The 22,181-nt window shown below is 43.9% G+C and overlaps 2 protein-coding genes across 2 annotated transcripts in view; one reads left to right on the forward strand and one right to left on the reverse strand.

Moving 5' to 3' along the window:
• Positions 1–5,213: 5,213 nt before the first annotated feature.
• Positions 5,214–9,621, reverse strand: LOC308170928 (protein LSM14 homolog B-like; the record flags this gene model as incomplete). Its single annotated transcript, XM_080545781.1, has 7 exons — positions 5,214–5,373; positions 5,776–5,914; positions 7,535–7,696; positions 8,189–8,389; positions 8,824–8,962; positions 9,123–9,286; positions 9,501–9,621. The coding sequence occupies 7 exons, from the start codon at positions 9,619–9,621 to the stop codon at positions 5,214–5,216; spliced, it is 1,086 nt and encodes a 361-aa protein (XP_080401907.1).
• Positions 9,622–10,925: 1,304 nt separating this feature from the next.
• The window catches only part of LOC308170929 (transcription initiation factor TFIID subunit 4-like), a gene marked incomplete at its 5' end in the record, with an annotated part of 14,973 nt that continues 3,717 nt past the window's right edge, over positions 10,926–22,181 (forward strand). The window contains 10 exons of the mRNA XM_080545782.1: positions 10,926–10,930; positions 11,100–11,228; positions 12,105–12,143; positions 12,272–12,567; positions 15,408–15,574; positions 17,600–17,716; positions 19,295–19,417; positions 19,706–19,795; positions 20,264–20,452; positions 21,924–22,068. Coding sequence (XP_080401908.1) covers positions 10,926–10,930; positions 11,100–11,228; positions 12,105–12,143; positions 12,272–12,567; positions 15,408–15,574; positions 17,600–17,716; positions 19,295–19,417; positions 19,706–19,795; positions 20,264–20,452; positions 21,924–22,068 — 1,300 coding nt within the window. The remainder of the gene's footprint in view (positions 10,931–11,099; positions 11,229–12,104; positions 12,144–12,271; positions 12,568–15,407; positions 15,575–17,599; positions 17,717–19,294; positions 19,418–19,705; positions 19,796–20,263; positions 20,453–21,923; positions 22,069–22,181) is intronic.

The raw sequence follows: 22,181 nt of genomic DNA on the forward strand, positions 1-22,181 counted from the left end.
TACACTGTGTGATTCATACTGACGTTGAAGTCTGAAGTGTCTATTTTTTTTCAGTAGGATGATTTTTAGACAGACTAGGAAACTAGGTCTATAATTATACACATAAATCACATCATTGACCATATCATTGCAAGCCAAGGATAATAATCCAACAGATGTGCCTGTTGGGATTTGTGTTTGACCGTCCAGTTTTCCTGGTGTTGGCGATTTTCGTCTCGTGCGGAGAAGAAAAGATGTCCATCGTCCAGTTAGATTACGGCTCTGGGCAGGCTCTGATGGTATGCAACATCGAGAACCCAGGAACAGACTGCAAGGTAATTCTACCGGTCAATCAATGTACTATAGATCTATTTTATACAAAACGTAAAGCAAAATAAAACATATTAAGTACTGTTTTTTCTGTATCTGTTGATGATAGTAACATAGTACTGTCTTTGTCAAGGTGGCTGACACACCACTGGTGCCACTTGCAGACAATCAGTTCACTTTGAGTTCACTTTGGAGTCAGGACCAACCTGCGGCAGGAATGCAACAAACCCAGGACATTAAAAAGGTTACCGCACGAAAGGTAACACTTCAACCCTTACGCCTGGGCCACACCAGATACCTCTACCTCAGAAGCGTGTGTGTGTGTTTAATTTTGGGGCCCATGTTAACAGGTTAGACCAGCCTTGAGCTGTACGTCTCACACTGTGTGGCTGCTGTAACCTGTTAACATGGGCGCCGAAATGACGCACACGCTACTGCTGAGGTGGAGGTATCCGGTGTGGCCCAGGCGTTATGCAAAATGTAAAGCAAAATAAAACATTAGATATTGCATTTTCTGTATCTGTTGATGATAGTAACATGTACTGTCTTTGTCAAGGTGGCTGACACACCACTGGTGCTACTTGCAGACAATCATCAGCAGAGTTCACTTTGGAATCAGGACCAAACTGAGGGAAGACTGCATCAAACCCAGGACATTAAAACAGTTGGCTCGCGAAAGGTAACATTCCTGAGACATCTACTGCCCCCCAGCACTGCGTCTCCTGAAGACACCCGCTTTTCCCCTCTACTGTGTCCCCTAAAAACTTCTATTGACCCCCTTATACTGTTTCTCTGTTTCTCCAGTGTCTATATAAAAAAAAAACTAGGTTTAGAAGAAGGTGATAGAAGAAGGTTTTTCCTTCTATCAATGGCCCCGGGCCTGAGCTGGATTACTCTTCCTGCTACGACTGGTGGATTGATGATTCACTTGCTTAGTCAAATGTATTGATTGTAAGTCGCTTTGGAATAAGGCGTCTGCTAAATGCCAAAAATGTAAATGTAAAATGTACATTTTAACCCTCATGCAAAAAGTAAAGCAAAATAAAACATGTAAGATACTGCATTTTCTGTATCTGTTGATGATAGTAACATTTATTGTCTTTGTCAAGACGGCTGCTGCACCACTGGTGCTACTTGCAGACAATCAGCAGAGTTCACTTTGGAATCGGGACCAAACTGAGGGAAGAATGCAACGTACCCAGGACATTAAAACGGTTGGCTCGCAAAAGGTAACATTTTAACCCTTCACTAAAGTGAATTATTCATAGTTTATCAAATGAAATCACACTAAACATGTAGTTTAATGAGCCAGTACCTAACTATTTTATCAATCATACATTTTACAGGTTTTAGATCACCATGGCAGTTATTACAAAGTCAGCGATCATAGGGATACACATCTTTCTAATCTCTTCAAAGGAGGCTCAATGTTCCAGGTAAGCTATCTACCTCCAGCCATTTCTTTTAATCATTCACAACAAATGACCCCCAAATCCAAATGATAGTCAATTCTGACTTCTGTTTTCAGACAACGAGGAATGCAGTTTGTTTATCTAAATCAGTTATGTAATGATATATTACCTCCTATAGTGTTATACATTTCCCCACCCATAACATTTCCTTTTCTAACCATAGAAGATAACCTCATCAGAGATGTCCAATGGATACCAACACCACCAGGTACAGTACAGTACAGTTGAGGAAGTGTCTATTGGTCATTGACACAGTGGAACATCATACTGGGGTTAACATTTCGTGAGCTTAGAATGATAAGGTTCTATCTCCATTTAGGGCAGTTCAGAGATATTGAGCGTCAAAGTTTTTACATTCCATTATGTTCTGTGAGATGGAACCTTTGTATTTTATTAATTACTAACTAAACAATTTCAACATTTAAAAAATAACACCACACAGGCATTAATAAACACCTAATGGATCAGATTATGTAAAAAACTCAATTTTGACCAAATTGTTATGATTCTAACGTCACGATTTGGGGAATAGAGGAATAGAGTCTCACTACTCAAAGCCAATGCATAGAATGGAGCAAAGCTAGAAAATCCATAGCAAAACCTATCGTGGTCACTCACAACCTATTAATCCCATTTTGGCCAGTATATGATATAATACATAGCCCTGTGTCTCTCCACTGTTCTACAGGGACCGGTTGTGAACAGGTCATATTCCATGACTAGACAGGACTCTGGTCATGTGACAGGCGAAGCCCTGTCCTTCTTGCTTCACCAGGTTTGTACTGAAGCAGGTGACATGAACAACGTACTGTGTCTCACCCATTTCGCCTGATATACAATGCTTTTGTACCAGTGATGGGTTAGGGTGGGAATGGAATGAATGAAAGCTAAAATCACACAAACTGGATTTGCTAACCCTTAATCTTAAAATTATATTATTTTACTTTAACTACCTCTCCAAATTGGCCCATCCCATCACCTGTCCTCCTTTCTCTCCCTCTCTCTCCAGAGATTGCATTGCATCCAGGCCCCAGGGGAGGAGTTAGGGGATTATGAGCCTCACACCTACACTAACGAGGGGGACTCGGAGACTCACTCTGAGCTGGACGCCATCTCCATCCCTGACACCTTCCACCTGAGAGAGCTGGAGGATCTGGACCCCAAGTTCAGTCAGCTGGCCTCGATCTGCAGACCTACCAAACCTACCTTGGATGAGCGTCTCAAACTATCAGAGATAAAATAGTAGCCTTCCATGGCCCATTTTTATCTAAAAAAAAAAAAAAAATCTAACAGGAGATAAAGGGGGAGACTGGCGTCGGGTGTTTCCGCTCATCAATGCACAGATGGGACTTGGCCCCAAATGCGTCGTGCGGGTGTGGCGCAGAGGACCAAACCGCAGACCATGTTATCCTGGATTGCCCGGTGTACCACCCACCCAACGGGATGCATGGTCTGTCGGTATTAGATGACGAGACGATGACGTGGCTTCTGGAGGGGTGTCCAGAAATATAGCCCGGGTGAGCCCCTCAACCAGGTCTCGGGGTGGTAAAAGGGTAGCCCCTCAACCAGGTCTCGGGGTGGTAAAAGGGTAGCCCCTCGGCCCCGAGCCTGGTGGAGTGGAGAGGAAACAACAACCCATACGCCGAAGGGGGAGACACAAGTCTGGGAATTGGCCTACCGCTCAACCCTAGTCACTTCATACTTTATCTGTTTGCAGAGGACATGTGTACTAGGGACCAGACGTATCTGTTGCATATACTCCTGATGACTGCGAGGAAAATTAAGGAAGGTATATGGGATGGAGGCTCTGACTGCCCAACTAAATTTAAGGACAGACCTCTTTCAACGACGATGGTCACCCCTAAAAAAAATGTTTTCTTTTTCTGAGAAGCGCCCCAGACCCTGTGTTGTACTAGTGGTATTGCTTTTGATACTCAGTTTCTTATTTGTTTTTCCTTTTCCTTGTTTTGATTTCCAACTGGATGTATACGGTCCAATATTTTCTGATATGTGTGGGTTAGGGTTTGATTGATTGATGCTGCCAAGGGATGTAATGTGTTTGTCCTTTTTTATGTTAAATAAAAACAAACCCCAAAATTATCTCTGAAACTCTATATGGAACAATCTATAGCCAGAATACACGGAGCTAAGGAAAGGACAATTCAAACATGGACCTCTGCAATACAAAAGATAAAAGAGTTGATGGAGTGACTGTGTTCGTAAACTGACTTGTATGTGGATGTAACCTGTAAATATTGTACTGTTATGATTTTATGATATACCAAATATAGTGTAATGAAGAACTATGGGGGGGGGGTGGAAGGGATGTTATCGCCATGGGGGGGGGGGGGGGGTTACTCGTGTGTTTATAGTGGGGGGGTAAGATAAAGAAAAAAAAGTCAGGACAGACACTTCTTTTGTTTGGTGTGATAATTGTGAGTTTTTCATGTGTACTGTTTTGTAATAAATAATTGATTACAAAAAAAAGAGGTTCATCTCTGAAAATATATGGAGCAGATACAGCAAGTTTGGAAAACATTACAAATAATGAAGATTAATGTTGTGGCTATAAGCTATTGTTGGGTGTATACCAAATGTTTCTGTGTTTAAGAGCTCTAAAGGCCTGCACAAATAATGTTTGTGATGTCAGAGCAACATATGGTATAGATGCAACATTCTTGGGAACTTAAGTAAAATGGGAGAACATGCACGAATAATCTACGTGGGTACCGTATGTGTTTGCAATGTTTGAGAATATGAAAACTCACTTCAAATCAGATCATTTCTCATGTAGTTTATTAGTAATGGATAAGTCACAATACAGGTTTCCCACAGTTTCAATATTCATTGTGTATCAAAAGAGAAAATTATTTAGTTTTTTACAACCGTAACTAATGTCCAATACATTCAACCTATGGGAATTCGCTCTCAAAGAGTCACATGTTCACATTTGAGCAGTCAATAGACATGCCGCCTCAATTATATTTACAAGGAATAAATAAAAAGAAAATCAATCATCTATATGTTTGCTTTGGTCCAGTCTCTAACAAGTGAAAGCTTCGCATGCCTGTAGGCATGTTGTTCCAAAGAGGCAACAAATTATAATTGGGTGGTTCTAAATTCAAGAGAAACTGCATCACAGTAGCAGGCAAAAAAGAAAGTAAGTGAGCACTGGAGAACTATCAATTTATCTTCCTCTACAAATACAATGATATGCCCAACATAACGATGAACAAATAAAATGAAACTACAACTTAAAGCTCTTAATGTAATTTGTCTTTTTGTACTTCGGATCAGGACTAAGATCGGGGGAAGGAAGTAAACACAAAAAACTGTTCCAACATAATTTGAAGACTGTACACTGTATTCAAACTCGTAAACAAAAATACATAAATAGCAGTAGTGTTTTGGACGGGAAGAGAATACACATCTTCACAGCCTCCCACTGCCTACTTGCATGCTACGCTGGTTGGCGCCGCCCCGCCCCCTCCGACCGCGGTAGCCCCCCCGGAACCCCCTGCCCCTCAGGAAGCGGCCCGGCACCCCGAAGGTCTCCACGTTCAGCTTCTTCTCCTCTGTCCAGGTCGTCCTTCTGAAACAGAAGACCGTTAGAGTCACTGTATTCAATATTCACCATAATATCATCATGTAACATGTCGCGACGTTAGAATTATACGGTTCCATCTCCATTTTTGTCAGAATTTAGTTTTTTTTTTTTACATAATCTGATCCAAAGGTGTTTATTAATGCCTGTGTGGTGTTATTTTTAAAATGTTTACATTTTTGAGTTAGTAATTCATAAAACACAAAGGTTCCATCTCACAAAACATAATGGAATGTAAAAACTTTGACGCTCAATATCTCTGAACTGCCCTAAACGGAGATAGAACCTTATAATTCTAAGCTCACGATGTGTAACAAAAAACACTCCGGCTTTACCAGGAAAAAAGGGGGGAACATGGATACATCATAAAGGAGCTGAAGATCTCATCACCTATTCTGGAGCTCAGATGAGACATTGTCAAAGAAGCACTTGGTTTTGTCATAATAGAACTTCTCCGCTGGAGGATCCTCCTCCACTGTGCCTTCACTGTTCTGGGTTTCTACTCCAGAGTCTACCTTCTCCTCTGGATCTGGAAACAGAGATTTAGAGTTGGACCACAAACAGCAAATCATGTAATGTCTCGAAGGTGTGGACAAAGATAATGGCTCACAGTTCGTGACGTTAGAATTATAAGGTTCTAACCTCGGTCACATCATCCGCCAATTCAACCTGGACTTCCACTGCTATGCCGATGACACCCAGATTTACATCACCACAAACTCCACCCAGAACCCACCCCTCACTCACATCGAAAACTGCATTTCAGCAATAAAAACCTGGCTCACACACAACTTCCTCAAACTCAACAGTGAAAAGACCGAAGTCATCCTCATCGGCGCCAAATCCACCCTCAATAAAACCGGACCCATCACACTCACCATTGACGACACTACCCGATCACCCCCTCCCCCCTGGCTCGCAACCTCGGCTTCATCCTGGACCCCACCCTCTCATTTGATCCCCACGTCAGCTCCATCGTCAAGACCTCCTACTTCCACCTCCGCAACATCGCAAAAATCAGACACTGCCTCTCCCCGCCCGCTGCTGAATCCCTCATCCACGCCTTCATCTCCTCCCGCCTTGACTACTGCAACTCCCTACTCACCGGCATCACCTCCCGCTCCCTCCATAGACTCCAGATGGTCCAAAACTCTGCTGCACGCCTCCTTTCAAACACCCGCTCCCGTGACCACATCACTCCTGTCCTCCACTCTCTCCACTGGCTCCCCATCAAAGAACGCATCCAATTCAAAGTCCTCATCCTCACATACAAAGCCCTCCATAGCCTGGCCCCCCCTTACCTGACTGACCTTCTCCCCCACCGCCCGACCCATACCCTCCGATCCTCATCCATTGTTCCCCTCACTGTCCCACCCTCAAAACTCAAAGGCTTCGGTCACCGTGCCTTTTCACGAGCTGCACCCCGCCTCTGGAACTCTCTCCCTCAACCACTCAGAGACTCACCCTCACTCCTCACTTTTAAATCCCACCTCAAAACCTACCTGTTCTCCCATGCCTACAGCCTCCCCTACCCCTAGCCATCTCCCCCATCCCGGCCCCCCCGCCCCTTGACACGCATACAACCTCCCCTACCCCTACCCATCTCCCCTAACCCTGCCACCCCCCTGATATGCATACAGCCTCCCCTACCCCTAACCACCTCCCCTGTCCTTACCACCCTTTCCCCCTCCCCGTTCGCTGACTCGTTACTTGTTGTTTTTGTGTTTTCCGTATCTCCTATATTGTCAGCGTCTTTGAGCCTCGGAAAAGCGCTATATAAATCCAATGAATTATTATTATTATTATAAGGTTGTATCTCCATTTTTGGTCAAAATTTAGTTTTTTACATAATCTGATCCATTAGGTGTTTATTAATGCCTGTGTGGTGTTATTTTTAAAATGTTTGACTTTTTTGTTAGAAATGAATATACAATACAAAGGTTCCATCTAACAAAACATAATGGAATGTAAAAACTTTGACGCTCGATATCTCTGAACTGCCCTAAACGGAGATAGAACCTTATCATTCTAAGCTCACGAGTTGGATCTCCCTGTAGATCCCTGTTATGCTTACTGACAAGACATATGTATAGAAATTGTGGTTCTTAAACCATTTTTACAGCATTAGATTTGTTTCCAACTGGTTTACCTTTGATGGTCAGCTTTTCCTGAAGTTCTTTCTCTAGGTCGTCTTTGATGAACTGAGCGTTTGCAGTTTCAAAATCAAAGTCAGACTCAAACTGTAAGAGTGTGGCCTTGGAGTTCTCCACAAGAAGCTGACCTCTCCCACGATTTCGGGTCCTGCGGTTTCCTGTGAGCATAGAATTTAACTGAGGCATAGGGACCATGAATATGATAAGATCACTCTAGAAACCTTAAAAGTGACATACCCTGTCTTCGTCTGGGCCGGCTGTCCTCGTCGTTACCTTGGACCCTGGCTACGCCGCGCATGGAGGTTGTTTGACCTAAAAATGGATAAGGACAATTTGGTTGTTAAGTCGTGACGTGTTTCCGGGTCCAACGTTGGCTGAGGCTTGCATGCATGACTTCGATATACACCAGTAGTAGTCCATAAATCCATTAATGTCCAAAATGCAGCCTTCAGCGTGGCTGCACCCACCCTCTGGAACTCCCTCCCCATAGTGATCCGCAAAGCCCCCAGTCACTGTTTCTGTTTTGCTTTGCTTGTTTTCTGTTTGTCTCTCACCATTCCCCTTTAGAATTGTAAACCTTGGGTTTTTGAAAGGCGGTATAGAAATCAAAGTTATTATTATTAATGCCAATCTTAGATGCTTGGTCTTACCATTAGAGATGGTCCTCCTTTGAGACTGGGGGCCGTCCCGGCCTGGGTACTGGGGAGGACACGCAGCTTCTCTGCCTTGCTGCTGAGAGCCTGACTGGCTGCCCCTTCTCTGGGGAGCCCTCTCCACTGGCACTGGCACTGTCTGGACAGCCTGCTCCACCGTGGGACCTCTCCTTGCCAGAGGGCTCTGGAGTCGTGCCCCTAACATAGTAGAAACAAAGGCATTTGAGTACTGAGACTGCCAATGGCCCCTGGCCTGAGGTGGATTACTTTTCCTGATACGACTGGTGGATTGATGATTCACTTGCTTAGTCAAATGTATTGATTGTAAGTCGCTTTGGAATAAGGCGTCTGCTAAATGCCAAAAATGTAAATGTAAATGGTTTGGAGGATATGGTAAGCAGGGTTCATTAGATCCGGGGGAAACATATTCTGAAGAAATCAAGAAATTTCAAAGAAGACATTGTTAAATATGAAGGCTTCATATTACAGTAGTTCAACTAAATACACCAAATCTGATCTTCAAAAATGTCATGGGACAATTTCCTATGGATTCCCACAAGGACGACTGAAAGGACGACTGAAATTATAATTAAAATTACTTATCATGTCCTGGTTTTCTCCGTTTCACTCACCAAGGCCCAAGGCTGCAGCATACTGCTGGTTGAGTAGAGAGCTGGCAGCCAGCTGGTTATAGGAGGGCACCATAGGCCTGTAGGGACTGTAGTTTGTCTGGGGTGAGTAAGCAGAAGCGAAGGAGCTGCCAATCGAAGACTGCAAAATAAGAGACAAATCAACTTCCTGAAACCCTGTGAAGTAACCTGGTTCTGGTGACACATTTTATTTTCTAATTTTTAAAATGTATTTATATAAATAATAATAAATATATTCGATTGCATTTTCTTTACAGCTGATGTTAGCCCACATCTCATACCTGTACAATGGCAGGGTCATGAGGTAACCCATGGTGTTGTTTTGGAGGCTCACACACAGTGATGTCCTTAATATCACTCCCCCTGAAAATTATGTATTCATATATGTCATCTTTTGGTGGCACCGGTCTGTCTGTAGGTCGACGTTCTGTTCCATATGACCTGACTGTTTGGGGGGGGGGGGGGGGGAAATCATGTGTCATGCTTACTCCACTCACAAGGGAACATAGATTGACTACATAGTTGCAATAACTTCACCTTAAATCTGCAGCAGGCAGCCCATACTAGGCATTTTGCCCTAAATATTAATTGAGATTGAATTAACCCATCAGGACTATTGACAATCAATCAACACGTTCACCAACAAAAAAAACACTCACCTTTTGCCAAAGCCACCGTGGAGCTATCCGTGTCAATTGTATATAAAACGCCCTCATAACGTATCTGGGCCTTGGATATTAGGCTTATTTTACTCCCAATATAAGGCGTTCCAGTGCTCATTTTTGCTGGTTAAAGGATATTCCTACTTTTCAAGACAAGCCGTCTTTTTATGGTGTTTCATAGCATTGACCGAATGCCGACACTCAAATCTAGTCTAATTTATCGCCAGGTGCAATTTGGAAATAACTTCACGTGCTTCTTATAGGGCTGTGTTGGGTGTGGCGGGACACACCTCCAGAGCGCAATTTGAATTGATATGATATGAAAGCTTTATTTCGAACATGTGAACAAATTAAAATAGCAAAGACAAAATCAAAAAGAAAATAGTTATAACAACAACAAAAAAACAAGAAAAAAAAAACCACTATTAACTTAACATGTCCGAAAATGAGTAGGAAGAAGCATAAGCTAATTAATGGTTTGCGTCACGTAGCCTAATAAGTTATGATCATAACAATTTATCTTGGAGTTTGCATCGCCAAAAAGTGCAAATTGTTGCCCATTGAATATGACAAATACATGCTGAATAAACATTTTTTTATCAATTGGTTTATTTTACACGGGTGCACACAACATTTTGACAGTACATTACATAACCAATCCAAAACATTTAAATACATTTGAAATCAAATGACGCGAAACATTGTTCAATGAATTTGCATGTATTTCACACCATGTTATACATCGTGAGCTTATAATGAGAAGGTTCTATCTCCGTTTAGGGCAGTTCAGAGATATTGAGCGTCAAAGTTTTTACATTCCATTATGTTTTGTGAGATGGAACCTTTGTATTTTATTAATTACTAACTAAAAAATGTCAACATTTTAAAAACAACACCACACAGGCATCAATAAACACCTAATGGATCAGATTATGTAAAAAAACATCAATTTTTACCAAAAATGGAGATAGAACCTTATAAAATTCTAACGTCACGAAATATCTAAATGTCTGTTGACAACGTGGTTTCATTTGACAGCTCGCTGAAACGTCATTGACAGGGAAGGTGTGGCCACGCCCTCAGACGCTGTTAGACAGTGTTGCTCCAAACTTGCTCTGCAAAACAACGCAGCCATCTTGTACCATAAGCACGGGACCCTAAACGCTCCACTCGGGGGGAATTAACCTAAATATATGTCTCTTATAGCGTCGCTAATCGGCATTTAACAGTCTAAAACATCGCAACCAACAATTCCCAAACCGATTAGCTTACATGTAAGTGGAAATACCCTAAATTAAACGCTCAGGTCCGAGCTGAACATTACTCTACCACCCCGGTGTTAGAATACCCCTCATATACTGTTAGCCATAGTCCCGCCCCTTAAATCCTGGAACCGACCAATCACCGCGCTCGGGAATCCCTATGGGGTGACGTTCCATTCCTACTGCGCACGCGTAGAGTAGTAGCCATAAGTCCCGCCCCTTAAATCCTGGAACCGACCAATCAGCGCGCTCGGGAATCCCTGTGGGGTGACGTTCCATTTCTACTGCGCACGCGCGTAGGGGCAATTTGAGAGCCCGTGTCAGGCTCGCGCAGCAGTGTGAAGATGGCGACAGGAGGCTCCGATCAACTGGATCATGAGGTTTTCTTTAATACAGAGGTGGTGGATGGGACAGTAGTTAGTGATCTTGTGGGGTCTCTTAAAGTCCTGGCACCCTGGCTGGGGTAAGGAGGAGCCAGACAGCCGTGCATCTCATCGCTAGTTCCGGGACAGGAGGGGGTAATGTTGCTAATGTCAAGCAGAGCAGCAGATAGATAGGGGGGCTTTGCTCAACTCAAGGGGGTTGCAATTGCAAAAGCAAGGTATGCATTGCACGCAGTGTTACTAACTAACGTTGTTTTTGCTTGTTGTTTCTCTAAGTGTCAACGAAAGCATTAAAGCAAACACCAGTTCTTATCTTGAGAGAGTAACCTCTCTCAAAAGAGAGAGTAACCTCTCTCAAAAGAGAGAGTACGAGAGAGTAACCTCTCTCTTAAAAGCATAAATGCACCTTCTGTAAATGCCAAAGCAAATTCCTACATGTGTCAAGCATAATGGCAATAAACGTTATCTGAATCTGAATCTGAACCTAGGTGCAGTTGAGTTGTGTCACAGACAGTCACAGCATATCCCCCGCGCGCTCACTCCCGGTTGTTTCCGCTCCAAAAACGGGTGCTGGAGTGCAAGTGCAAGGGGGTTGTAATTAGTAAAGAGGTCCCAGGGCCAGGGGTTCAGCTATGGATGCACCCTCGGCTGGGACAGGGACAGGGGCAGGGGCAGGGGCAGGGACAGGGACGGGGACGGGGACAGGGGCAGGGGCAGGGCATGGCCCAGGCAAGACAGCTGCTGTCAGTGCCACTAGTATAACTCCACTCCCCAACCACGGATGCAAATTATTAGTCTCATCATCCACAGTGCAAACTTTGAATGGAGGCATTATGAACTCTCACAATTCAGGAAGCAGCACTGTCCCTCTCGTAGGGACTCCCTCAACAAACACTGTCATCCAAACATCTTTCGTGAACAACTCCCAGAGTGTTGTCACCCCCTCCTCATCCCAGGCTGCGAGTCTGGTGGCAGGTGGAGGACCTACCACTACCGTAAGACTCGTGAGACCCTCATCATCTATGCAAACAGCGGGGGGAACGACATCGAATGGGAATAATAATAATATGGCATCATCATGTTTGGCTGTCAAGACATGCACGAATGCACAGCTTGGCACAAGTGCACCTGCACCGGCCTTGGCCATGCAATCTGCGCTCCTGGACAACGGCCGGTCGCCCCCCTCCTCTGTGTCTGTCAGTGCGGGGGGGTCGCAGATCATCAGAGCAGAGGCACCCAAGACAATCATACAGACGACAGCACCACCACAGTCTCTTGCACCGAGGACTTTTACCCCGGTGCCTGGAGTGGGATGTCCAGGTGGGATACGGGCCGTTACTCCACAGGTGTTGGCCCCCCGGCACCCCCCCCAGGCCTCCCCCGGTCAGCCCAACGTACAGAACATTCAGCTCCCTCCAGGTTTGTTTAGGCTACTTGTCTTTAAAAAAACACTTCAAAGAGTTCCTATCTATACAAAAAAAAGAAAATAATAATAAGTACATTTTTCTTTTTTTCCCTGCAAAATATTGGTTTCAGTGATTCAGCAAATGCTGGAAACACACAAGTCATCACTGTCCTAACTAATGACAATAAATATTGTTGCGTGCATGTTTGGAATTGCTTGTTGCTCTATTCGTGATTCATTGGTGATCAGTGTTTCCCCTAGGTTTGCTGCCTTGGGGGGGTGGCATGGACCGTGGCATGGACCCCCCCCCCCCCCCCCAGGGGGTAAGACCCTGTCTCATACCAGCGTCATGTCCAGAAGTGTACTTGTACATTAAGCCGCCTCACGCTACGGAAACAGGAGATAGGCTCCTGCCCAATGGGCCATTAGGCTCCAGAACCATCGGTTCTCAAGGCTACTTACTTATGTGGTCTTGACTACCTGTCCACTTTCTCACCTGGTTCTTGCTCTCTCTCTCTCTCTGGTGTGCCGACTCCATCCTGCTCTCTCTCATTCTCTCCCTCTCTACCCTCCTCTCTCCCTTTTGCTGTCAACCAAAAGGTCAACAAAACAGCCAGAGTATTTATAATCTAATAAGAGGCATACATTGATCCATATCAATTTATAACATAATTATAATTGAATATTGGATTGCTGTGGGCAATCCAGTCAGATAATGTCATTTTGACTTTACTCTCTCACCTGAAAAAAAATCGTATGTCCAACTATAAAAAACAGACATTTCCAATGCTTCAATCAACTGTCCATGTACTGTAAATATGCCATTATGGTATTACCATGAAGCCCAACTCTAGCAGAATAAGAAAGATAGTATATCTACTTTAAGTAAAATAATAAAGTGCCTCCAGTTAGCTCATTAGCTGGCAAGTGTGCAAGGAGACTAGCTCATCTCATCACCTCTGAGCTAGCTAGCTTGCTAGTTCTTTGACACTATTTACACTATGGAACTATAGTCAGACACTTTCTAGTCACGATAATAACGACCAATTTTAACCAACTTTCTCTGTCAGAACACTCAGCAATTATATTTGCTAACGTTTCAACTTGCTTACGTTCAATCTGCAGACATCACAGCCGGCAAAAACTATTGCGCCTCGCGCGCACACTTGCGCAAAATCTTGTATTATTCTCCAGCGCTGCTGGCACAGCGCGAAGTGTGGAGATAGGTTTGACTATGCGAGACTACTGGCGGACTAACGTTACCAACGAGCCTATGGGCTTGCCACTCGCCAGATTCGGGTTGGGTGCGTTTAAAAAACGCGGATATTTTAGCCTGCTTGTCAGATGTTTGGTGTCTACGTCCGTAATAATTCCTCTTTCTTGGGGGGGCGGGGGGTTCCGTTGGGAGGGCGGCCCGCCCCCCCAAGGCAATGGTAGGGGAAACACTGGTGATCATCAAAGCCTGGCCTGCTGCTGTGCGGCGTGGACTGTGCGCTTAAAACCGTAATTTGTTGACGATGGTGAACCATCAAATACTGAGAACAACACTAACTTGAATCAGCCACATCACCATTGCACAGACAGTCCTAAACTTTCTCTCCAACCAGTGAGTGCTCTGTTGTCATGCCAACTGCTTGGCAACTAAACCCTTTAAATTCACCTATTACTACTGACAGTCTTCTGAGTTATGCAGGATCCACGATAGACTTCTTCTGTCATGTACAATTTTCCCAGGAAAAATGTGTCCTTTCTTATTTTTGTGTGTGTGTTTCTTTGATGTCTATTGGAATATAATTAGAGGGATACAATAGGAATGTTGTTGGTCTGACAAAACGCATAGCCTTGTTCCTGCACATTCCGATTGGCTGGTAGTAGGCTATTGTTTTGTAAGCTAACAACCCTAGAAGCACAGCATATTTTGTTTCCCCTGGTTCAAGCTCTCTTCCCAGCTGTCCCCTATTCACTGTAGTGTATATTATAGTCTCTTCTTGTCCTCCATGAGCTCTCTGTTGTTACAGTAGGACCACCCGTGCTCGTAGAGCAATCTGGCGCCTCCCTGCAGTGTGGCCCGGTGTCCAAATCTATTAGCATGGAGATTACAGCATGTCTCTGCTACCTCACTTCTCCTAGGAGAAGTGTAGTGTTATATGGCAGCAGGCAGACAGGATGTTTAAGTGCAGCTCCATGTAAAAGGACACATGAGGATCAGAATGTGAAATTCATTGTCCTCATGATCACAAGGTTGGCAGATCAGCGGTTCGAGCCCCGGCTGGCCACATGTCGAAGTGTCCTTGGGCAAGACACTGAACCCCAAAATTGCTCCCAGTGAGCGGGCCGGCGCCTTGCATGGCAGCTTGCCTACCTCGCCATTGGTGTGTGAATGTGTGTGTGAATGGGTGAATAATGAGAGGCCGTTGTAAAGCGCTTTGGAGCAGCTTTGGAGCAGCAAAAAAGGCACTATATAAGTGCAGTCCATTTACCATTTCATCATTAAAGAACACACTGACATGGTGACACTGACATGGTGTGGTGACTCTAAAACAGAATTTTAGGGTACTTACCAGACTGATTACAGACAACAAAGAATGTTTTGCAGAGGCTGTTTCTGAGGCAAACTAGAGTGTCTCCATGTATTTGGCCTATTATTATTATTATTATTATTATTATTATTATTATTATTATTATTATTTATTTTTTTATCCCAAAAAGAGTATTCTATTTTATTTTGGTATACTAAAGAAAAATACATAAGTATTCCCAGACAAAGTCAGCAGATGTGGGAGGATTTGAGCTAGACTGTTGCTCTGTGAAGTGCCGCAACCTGTCGCTGATTTCTGTTGTGTTTTCCCCACAGGTATGGTCCTGGTCCGCAGCGAGAGCGGGCAGCTGTTGATGATCCACCAGCAGACCCTGGCCCAGATGCAGGCCCAGTCCCAGTCCCAGTCCCAGTCCCAGAGTGCCATGGCTCCTCACCCCGCCACCCCCACCAACACTCACCCAGTCCAGATCACCTCAGTCCAGGTAGAACCAACACTTCCTCTGCCCAGATCACTCCGTTTCCGTTCAGAGCACAGCACACCGATCAAGTCCACAGACAGTGACATAAGAACACTATAAAAGAAAGAACAGGGTAGTGTGTATTGAATTGATTAAAGACAGGGTATCCGCGGTGTCTTGAAAAAGTATTAAAAGTTGATAAATACATTTTGATAAATCAAGACCGTTAATAAGTATTAAAAAGTCTTGTCACGATTTTATGAGGTCTTGAATTTTGTAGGTATTTTTCTGAATTAGACTCTGTCCAAAGAGTTTGAGTCCTAAAAACTTTTAGTAAAAGTTTGTGAATTTATTAGTTTTATTAAAAAACAAAGATGAACTGGAAATGTTGTTGTATGATAGTGGTCTAGTCCAGTGGTTCCCAACCACTGTGCCGCGGCACACTAGTGTGCCGTGAGAGATCATCAGATGTGCCGTGGGAAATTATCAAATTCCACTTACCGTATTGACCCGAATATAAAACGGGGTTTTTCCCCTGGAAAAAAGTCTGAAAAAGTTGCGTCTTATATTCGCACCCTAGACTTTTGAATGGATGGAATGGAATGGACTTTATTTATTTATTTTACACGTCAATATTAATTCACAACAACGTATGTGGAGACACACTCACACACACCCGCGGAGACACACTCACACACACCCGCGGAGAGACACCGCAGAGACACACTCACACACACACCCGCGGAGACACACTCGGACCAGCTCGAAAAAAGTGTCTCAAGTGGTTGGTCAAGTTAACAAACAACAGAGGAGGAGTTACGATGCCAATGTTAAGACCATGGATGAATGAATCAATGAAGCAGAGGCATCAAACAACTGTCGAGGAGCCAAGAAATATGATATTACAGAGTGTAATGTTAGAAGTTGACGAGCCCAAAAAGATCGTCATAAGAATGGTAACAGTCAGAGAAAAGCGTATCGCCGTCCGCAAAGCGGCCTCTTCCAGGTGATTGACAGGAGGGTGTGTGAATATGTGACTGAAAAACCTAACGATTGTATGCCCATACCCCAAGATGATAAAAATAACCTACATTGTTTCGTTAATTCATTAAGACGATTGCCAGACGCATTGCTGACATGTCTGCAGACATCGAAAATTTTGTTTTGGAGAAGATACGTGGCAGTGGGCAGTTTGCTTTGCAACTTGAGTCTTGGCTCAACTCTTGGCCAATGCACGCTTTGTGGATGGAGACACAATCACAGAACATTTCTTTTTTGCAAGACATTGCATAAAAAAACAACAGGGGAGGAAATATTTCAGATCACATCAGAGTATGTCGAACAAGGAGGACTTCAGTGGGACAGCTGCGTAAGTGTCTGCACTGATGGAGATATCTGATGTGTTGAATGCTGTTGTTCGTATGGTAAACTTTGTAAAAACAAGACCTCTGAAAAGCCGCTTATATGCAGCATTATGTGAAGAGACGGGAGCCCAGCATAATACGTTATTGCTCCATACGCCGATGATTGTCCCGCGGAAAAGTGCCGCCCGCGTGTTTGAGTCACGGGAGGAGCTGAACACCGTTTTAACTGATGAGAAGTGTGATGACGCAAAGCTGCTTGCAAGTGACAAATTGTGCGCAAGGCTCGCATACATGGCCAACATACAGGGCCAGGCTTCGCACTGAGTGAGTATAACGACAAGTTCATATAATGTTACGTATATGATAGGCTACTATGTATCATTTTGTAACATTTGGGATGGCGGTGTGCCGTGGGATTTTTTCAAGGTAAGAAATGTGCCGTGGCACAAAAAAGGTTGAAAAGCACTGGTCTAGTCTATTGCAAACTAAAACTGTTAAGTTAAAGGTGTCACTGATGTAAACGGTTACAGCTCGAAGTGGCGGTGACGTCTGGAAAAATATTGACAAGGTCTTTAAAAAGTCTTAGAAAGGTCTTGAAATTAACCTCAAGATTCCTGTATACACCCTGAAAGAGAAAGTCATGGCTAGGTATGTCTAAGCATACCTCACCCACCGCTTCCTCCAGGCTCCTGGGACGCCCCTCCTCACCAGGCAGGTGACCCCCACCACCACCATCATCAAGCAGGGTTCGCCTGCCCAGACCCCGGCCACCACCATGCTTCAGAGACCGCCCGTCCTCAAGGTAACCTAGACAACCTGCTTCTGATCGGCTCAGTGTGGGTTGTTCCTCTGTGTGTCTGTTCGGTTGTTAAGTCGTGACGTGTTTCCGGGTCCAACGTTGGCTGAGGCGCTCTCTTCGAAATGCTGCAGTAATAATAATAATTCATTATATTTGTATAACGCTTTTCCGAGGCTCAAAGACGCTGACAATATGGGAAAAACGGTAAAGTGCTGTGTCCCTAGTTGTATGAATAGATCCGAGTCTAAAAAAACTATTGTACTGTCATTCTACCGCTTTAGTACGCTGGTACTCTAGTGCGGGGAAGTTTTTATTTGGACCCGGAAATTGCTAATTAACAACCGAATTGTGGACAGTGGTTCTTGTGAAAAGCCTGGTTTTTCCTGGACCCACAATGTCTGATTCAGTCCTCTCACAGGTATTGTGTGCACGCCACACTCTCTCTCCTAAAGGGATCCCAATGAGTGTTTTCTGTCAGTCAGTTCAGAGCTGTAGTGTGTGTGAAGCCCTATGCTCTCATACCCTTTCAATGAGGCATTGCCTTAATGACTAAATAAATCATTGTAAAGTGCTTTGAGTTGCATCCATGTACGAAAGGCGCTATAGAAATACAGTTTCACTTCACTTCACTTCACTTCACTTAATAATCAGATAATTAGTTAATTGATATACTGCTGTGTGTACTGCTGTGTTGACTTTTCTGTCTGACAGCACAAATATAAATGAATCCTCAGTTGGTTTAAAAATATGAGTAAACCTAGTAAATAACAGCAATATTCAGATGCCCCCTATCTACCAGCAAAAGCCATTGGGTTGGCTGTTGATTCAATCTCAGAGCAACAGGCCTTACGTTGTGTAATGGCCAATCAACTGCTACAGTTGAGAGTAAGCATTAAAGCACTAAAACATGAATTATTTTAGTTAACATCATTGGCTCACAAACTCAACAAAACACTGGCGGTTACCAGCATAGTAAGTAAGTAAGTAACGTTTATTTATATGGCACAAAATTTACAACGACAACAGCCGCCCAAAGTGCTTAACAGATAAAAAGATAAAGAGAAAAACAAGATAAAAGAGATAAAATACAGATTAAAGAAAACAGATAAAATAGATAAAACACACTAAAAGCAAATAAAAGTGCAAATAAAAGTGCAAAGAGTGCAGTGTCGGGAAGGCAGGCTCAAAGGCCAGGGAGAAGATAGGCATAGATAGGCCCTAGTCATGATTGTAGAATGCACAAGGTATCTGAAGTCCATGATTTGTCTGAAACACTTGTCTCTCTCTCCTCCCCAGAGTCCCGTTGGAGCTGCAGTACCAGGGGCCACCCAGAGGACAGTTACCGTGGCAACCGGGAATGCTGTCGCCTCAGCAACGGTGAGCAACTGCGGTTCAACCACCCCATGGATCAGTGCTTAGGGCTAGGCCTCTTCAGGGATTTCCGCTCTGTGGAAATAGTACTCCGATGGTCTCTAGTAAAACATTATATAAGGGCAGACTGAGTTGACTTTGAAGTGTGCTTGTAGCAAGTCAACATAACGGTTGTCTAAATGTGAAGCTGGATAATTGTTTCTGAAGGCTGAAACGATGGAGAACGTGAAGAAATGCAAGAACTTCCTGTCGACGTTGATCAAGCTGGCGTCGAGCGTGAAGCAGTCGTCAGAGACGGCCGCCAACGTGAAGGACCTGGTCAAAGATCTTCTGGTGAGTAGCGCCACGGGGGGGGGGGGGGGGGGTCGTTTCTGCTAATAATCACTGTGAATCGCTGAGAATATCACTTTAGCTAAGGACGTTGTCATTCTCTATCGATCCATAGATAGTTTAACTCTTGCTTTGTACTTTAGAGAAATGGGAGTTCTCAGAAAACTCATAACGTGTGACACTCTGTCTTGGGAGCTCTGATGGTCCTCACCCCCGATCTACAGAAACACACTTTTTCTATATTGTTTTGATATTCAACCTGATCTTGTTCTGTTCTTTTTTCCCCAACAGGAGGGGAAGTTAGAAGCAGAGGAGTTCACCAGCAGGTTATACAGAGAGCTCAACTCCTCGCCCCAGCCTTACCTTGTGCCTTTCCTCAAGGTACTGACACTGATACCTGTTACTCACATACCTGTGCATGCTTTCATCCATGAATCATGACCCAGTCCCCAGCACAGACTCAATAGATCCTTAGCTTCCAATTGGGCGACAAGTACCAAATAGTGTATTCTGTAAGTTGGTCCTAATGGTAAATGGTAAATGGACTGCACTTATATAGCGCCTTTTTTGCTGCTCCAAAGCTGCTCCAAAGCGTTTTACAACTGCCTCTCATTCACCCATTCACACACACATTCACACACCAATGGCGGCAAGCTGCCATGCAAGGCGCCGGCCCGCTCACTGGGAGCAATTTTGGGGTTCAGTGTCTTGCCCAAGGACACTTCGACATGTGGCCAGCCGGGGCTCGAACCGCCGATCTGCCAACCTTGCGATCATTAGACGGCGACTCTACCTCCTGCGCCACAGCCGCCCCCCTAATGCGATTCTCTGTGTCTGTCTGCCCTCCAGAGGAGCCTCCCAGCCCTGCGGCAGCTCACCCCAGACTCCACAGCCTTCATCCAGCAGAGCGGGGTCCCGCAGCAGGCCTCTGCCCCCACCTCGGTGGTCCTGGGCAGCCCTGCCCCCCGCCCTGCAGCCCCCGTCATCAGACCCCACCTCCAGCCTGTCATCAGCAAACAAGGCCAGCCTGCCCCACTGGTAAATTGATTGATTGATTGAGAATGTTTATTTTGGTCCCCAATACAATTCACAATACAGATATAAGAAAATGTACACAGTCACAATGCGTAACACCAGGACCAAAAAGGTGTAGGCTGAAGCCGTGGCTTATTGCGCCTACCCTTGTTACATGTATGCATGTCCCCTCATGAATGCATAATCAAAACATTGAAACTTTTATAAACAAAATTTCACTTACGCATGTCAACAAAAAGTTCAAAAAATACCAAACAAAAACTATATTTAAACCTCTGTTTTATACTTGTTAATCATCTTATTTTAAAATAATTTTTAAAATCCTTTTAATGTACTACACATTTTCATTTCCTTTTCAAAAGTATTCCATAAATTAACTCCTTTAACTGTTATACATCTTTGTTTTGCATTTGTTCTAATCTTTGTTTTCATAAACATACATATTCCTCTGAGTTCATAATTACTCTGTCTAACTTGAAATAGTCTCTGGATACAGTCTGGAAGCATCTTATTTTTTACTTTATACATTACTTGTGCCATTTTGAAGTCCACCAATTCTTTAAATTTGAGATCATAGGTGTTTATGAATAATTTGTTAGTTGGTTCTTGATAGGCAGCTCTGTTTATAATTCGTATAGCTCTTTTCTGTAGTAAATACATTGGATTTGTGATTGTTTTGTATGTGTTTCCCCACACTTAAATGAACCACAATGTCACGTCTAGACCACCACAGTAGGGATAGATAGCCAGGGTTCCCACGGGTCCTTGAAATCCTTGAAAGTTTGTGAATTTAAGAAAAAAAAAATCAAGGTCTTAAAGGTTTTTGGGTCATTGAAAGTGCTTGAATTCCTGTCTCTCTCTCTAAAAAGATATGTATATATATATATATTACAACATGTTTTACTTAGCTTCTCCTCTCTGTATCAAACTATGCCGTGTTGGGTCCTTGAATTTGAGGGAATTGAGTCTTGAAAGTCCTTGAAAGGTGCTTGAATTTGATGTTTCAGAAGTAGTGGGAACCCTGGAGAGCATTCTGTTATTACTAAGGTTTGATGAGTTATACACTATGAAAGTCTGTACATCACAGTGCAGAATGTAAACATAACTGGAGATACTCGTCATTTTTGGGAGACAGACATCGCCGTTATGATTGCTAACAAAAGTAAATCTGGGTGGTTGGTTGCTAACAAATAGTAAATATGTTCCGATTTTTGCCAAAGATGTAGGTAATATAAATTAATATATAGGTCATATAAATTAAAAGAGTTATTTACTGGAATGTACTGTTCATTTGCTACCTGTCCCCAAAAAACAGAAACAACAAAAACAAATTTTCTCCAGTTTTGTTGACATTCTGTAGTTTATGAGGTACGGTCTTTCATAGAGTATGACAGCTCTTTTTCAATTTAGTTTGGAGAGTATTGAAGGGAAACAGGCTTGACTCTTCCTTTGACCCCTGACCTTTCACCCTAAGGTGCTCCAGCCTCAGCAGCAGGGGGCGACGGTGAGGCCACCTCAGGTAACCCTGGCGACGACCCCCATGGTGACACTCCGGGGTCAGCCCCCTAGCCGCATCATGCTGGGCCAGTCGGGGGTGCAGGTCAAACAGCTGCAGACAGGTGAGGGAGGGAGGGAGGGGGGGGGAGGAAACCTTCTGCTGGGCATGATTAAGCAATATCACACGAGTATAACAGCACGACCTCGAGTGTGATATTGCTTTTATACAACCGTT

This window comes from Nansenia antarctica (genome assembly GCF_963989245.1).
Source record: "Nansenia antarctica genome assembly, chromosome: 15".
In the NCBI taxonomy this organism is placed as follows: Eukaryota; Metazoa; Chordata; class Actinopteri; order Argentiniformes; family Microstomatidae; genus Nansenia; species Nansenia antarctica.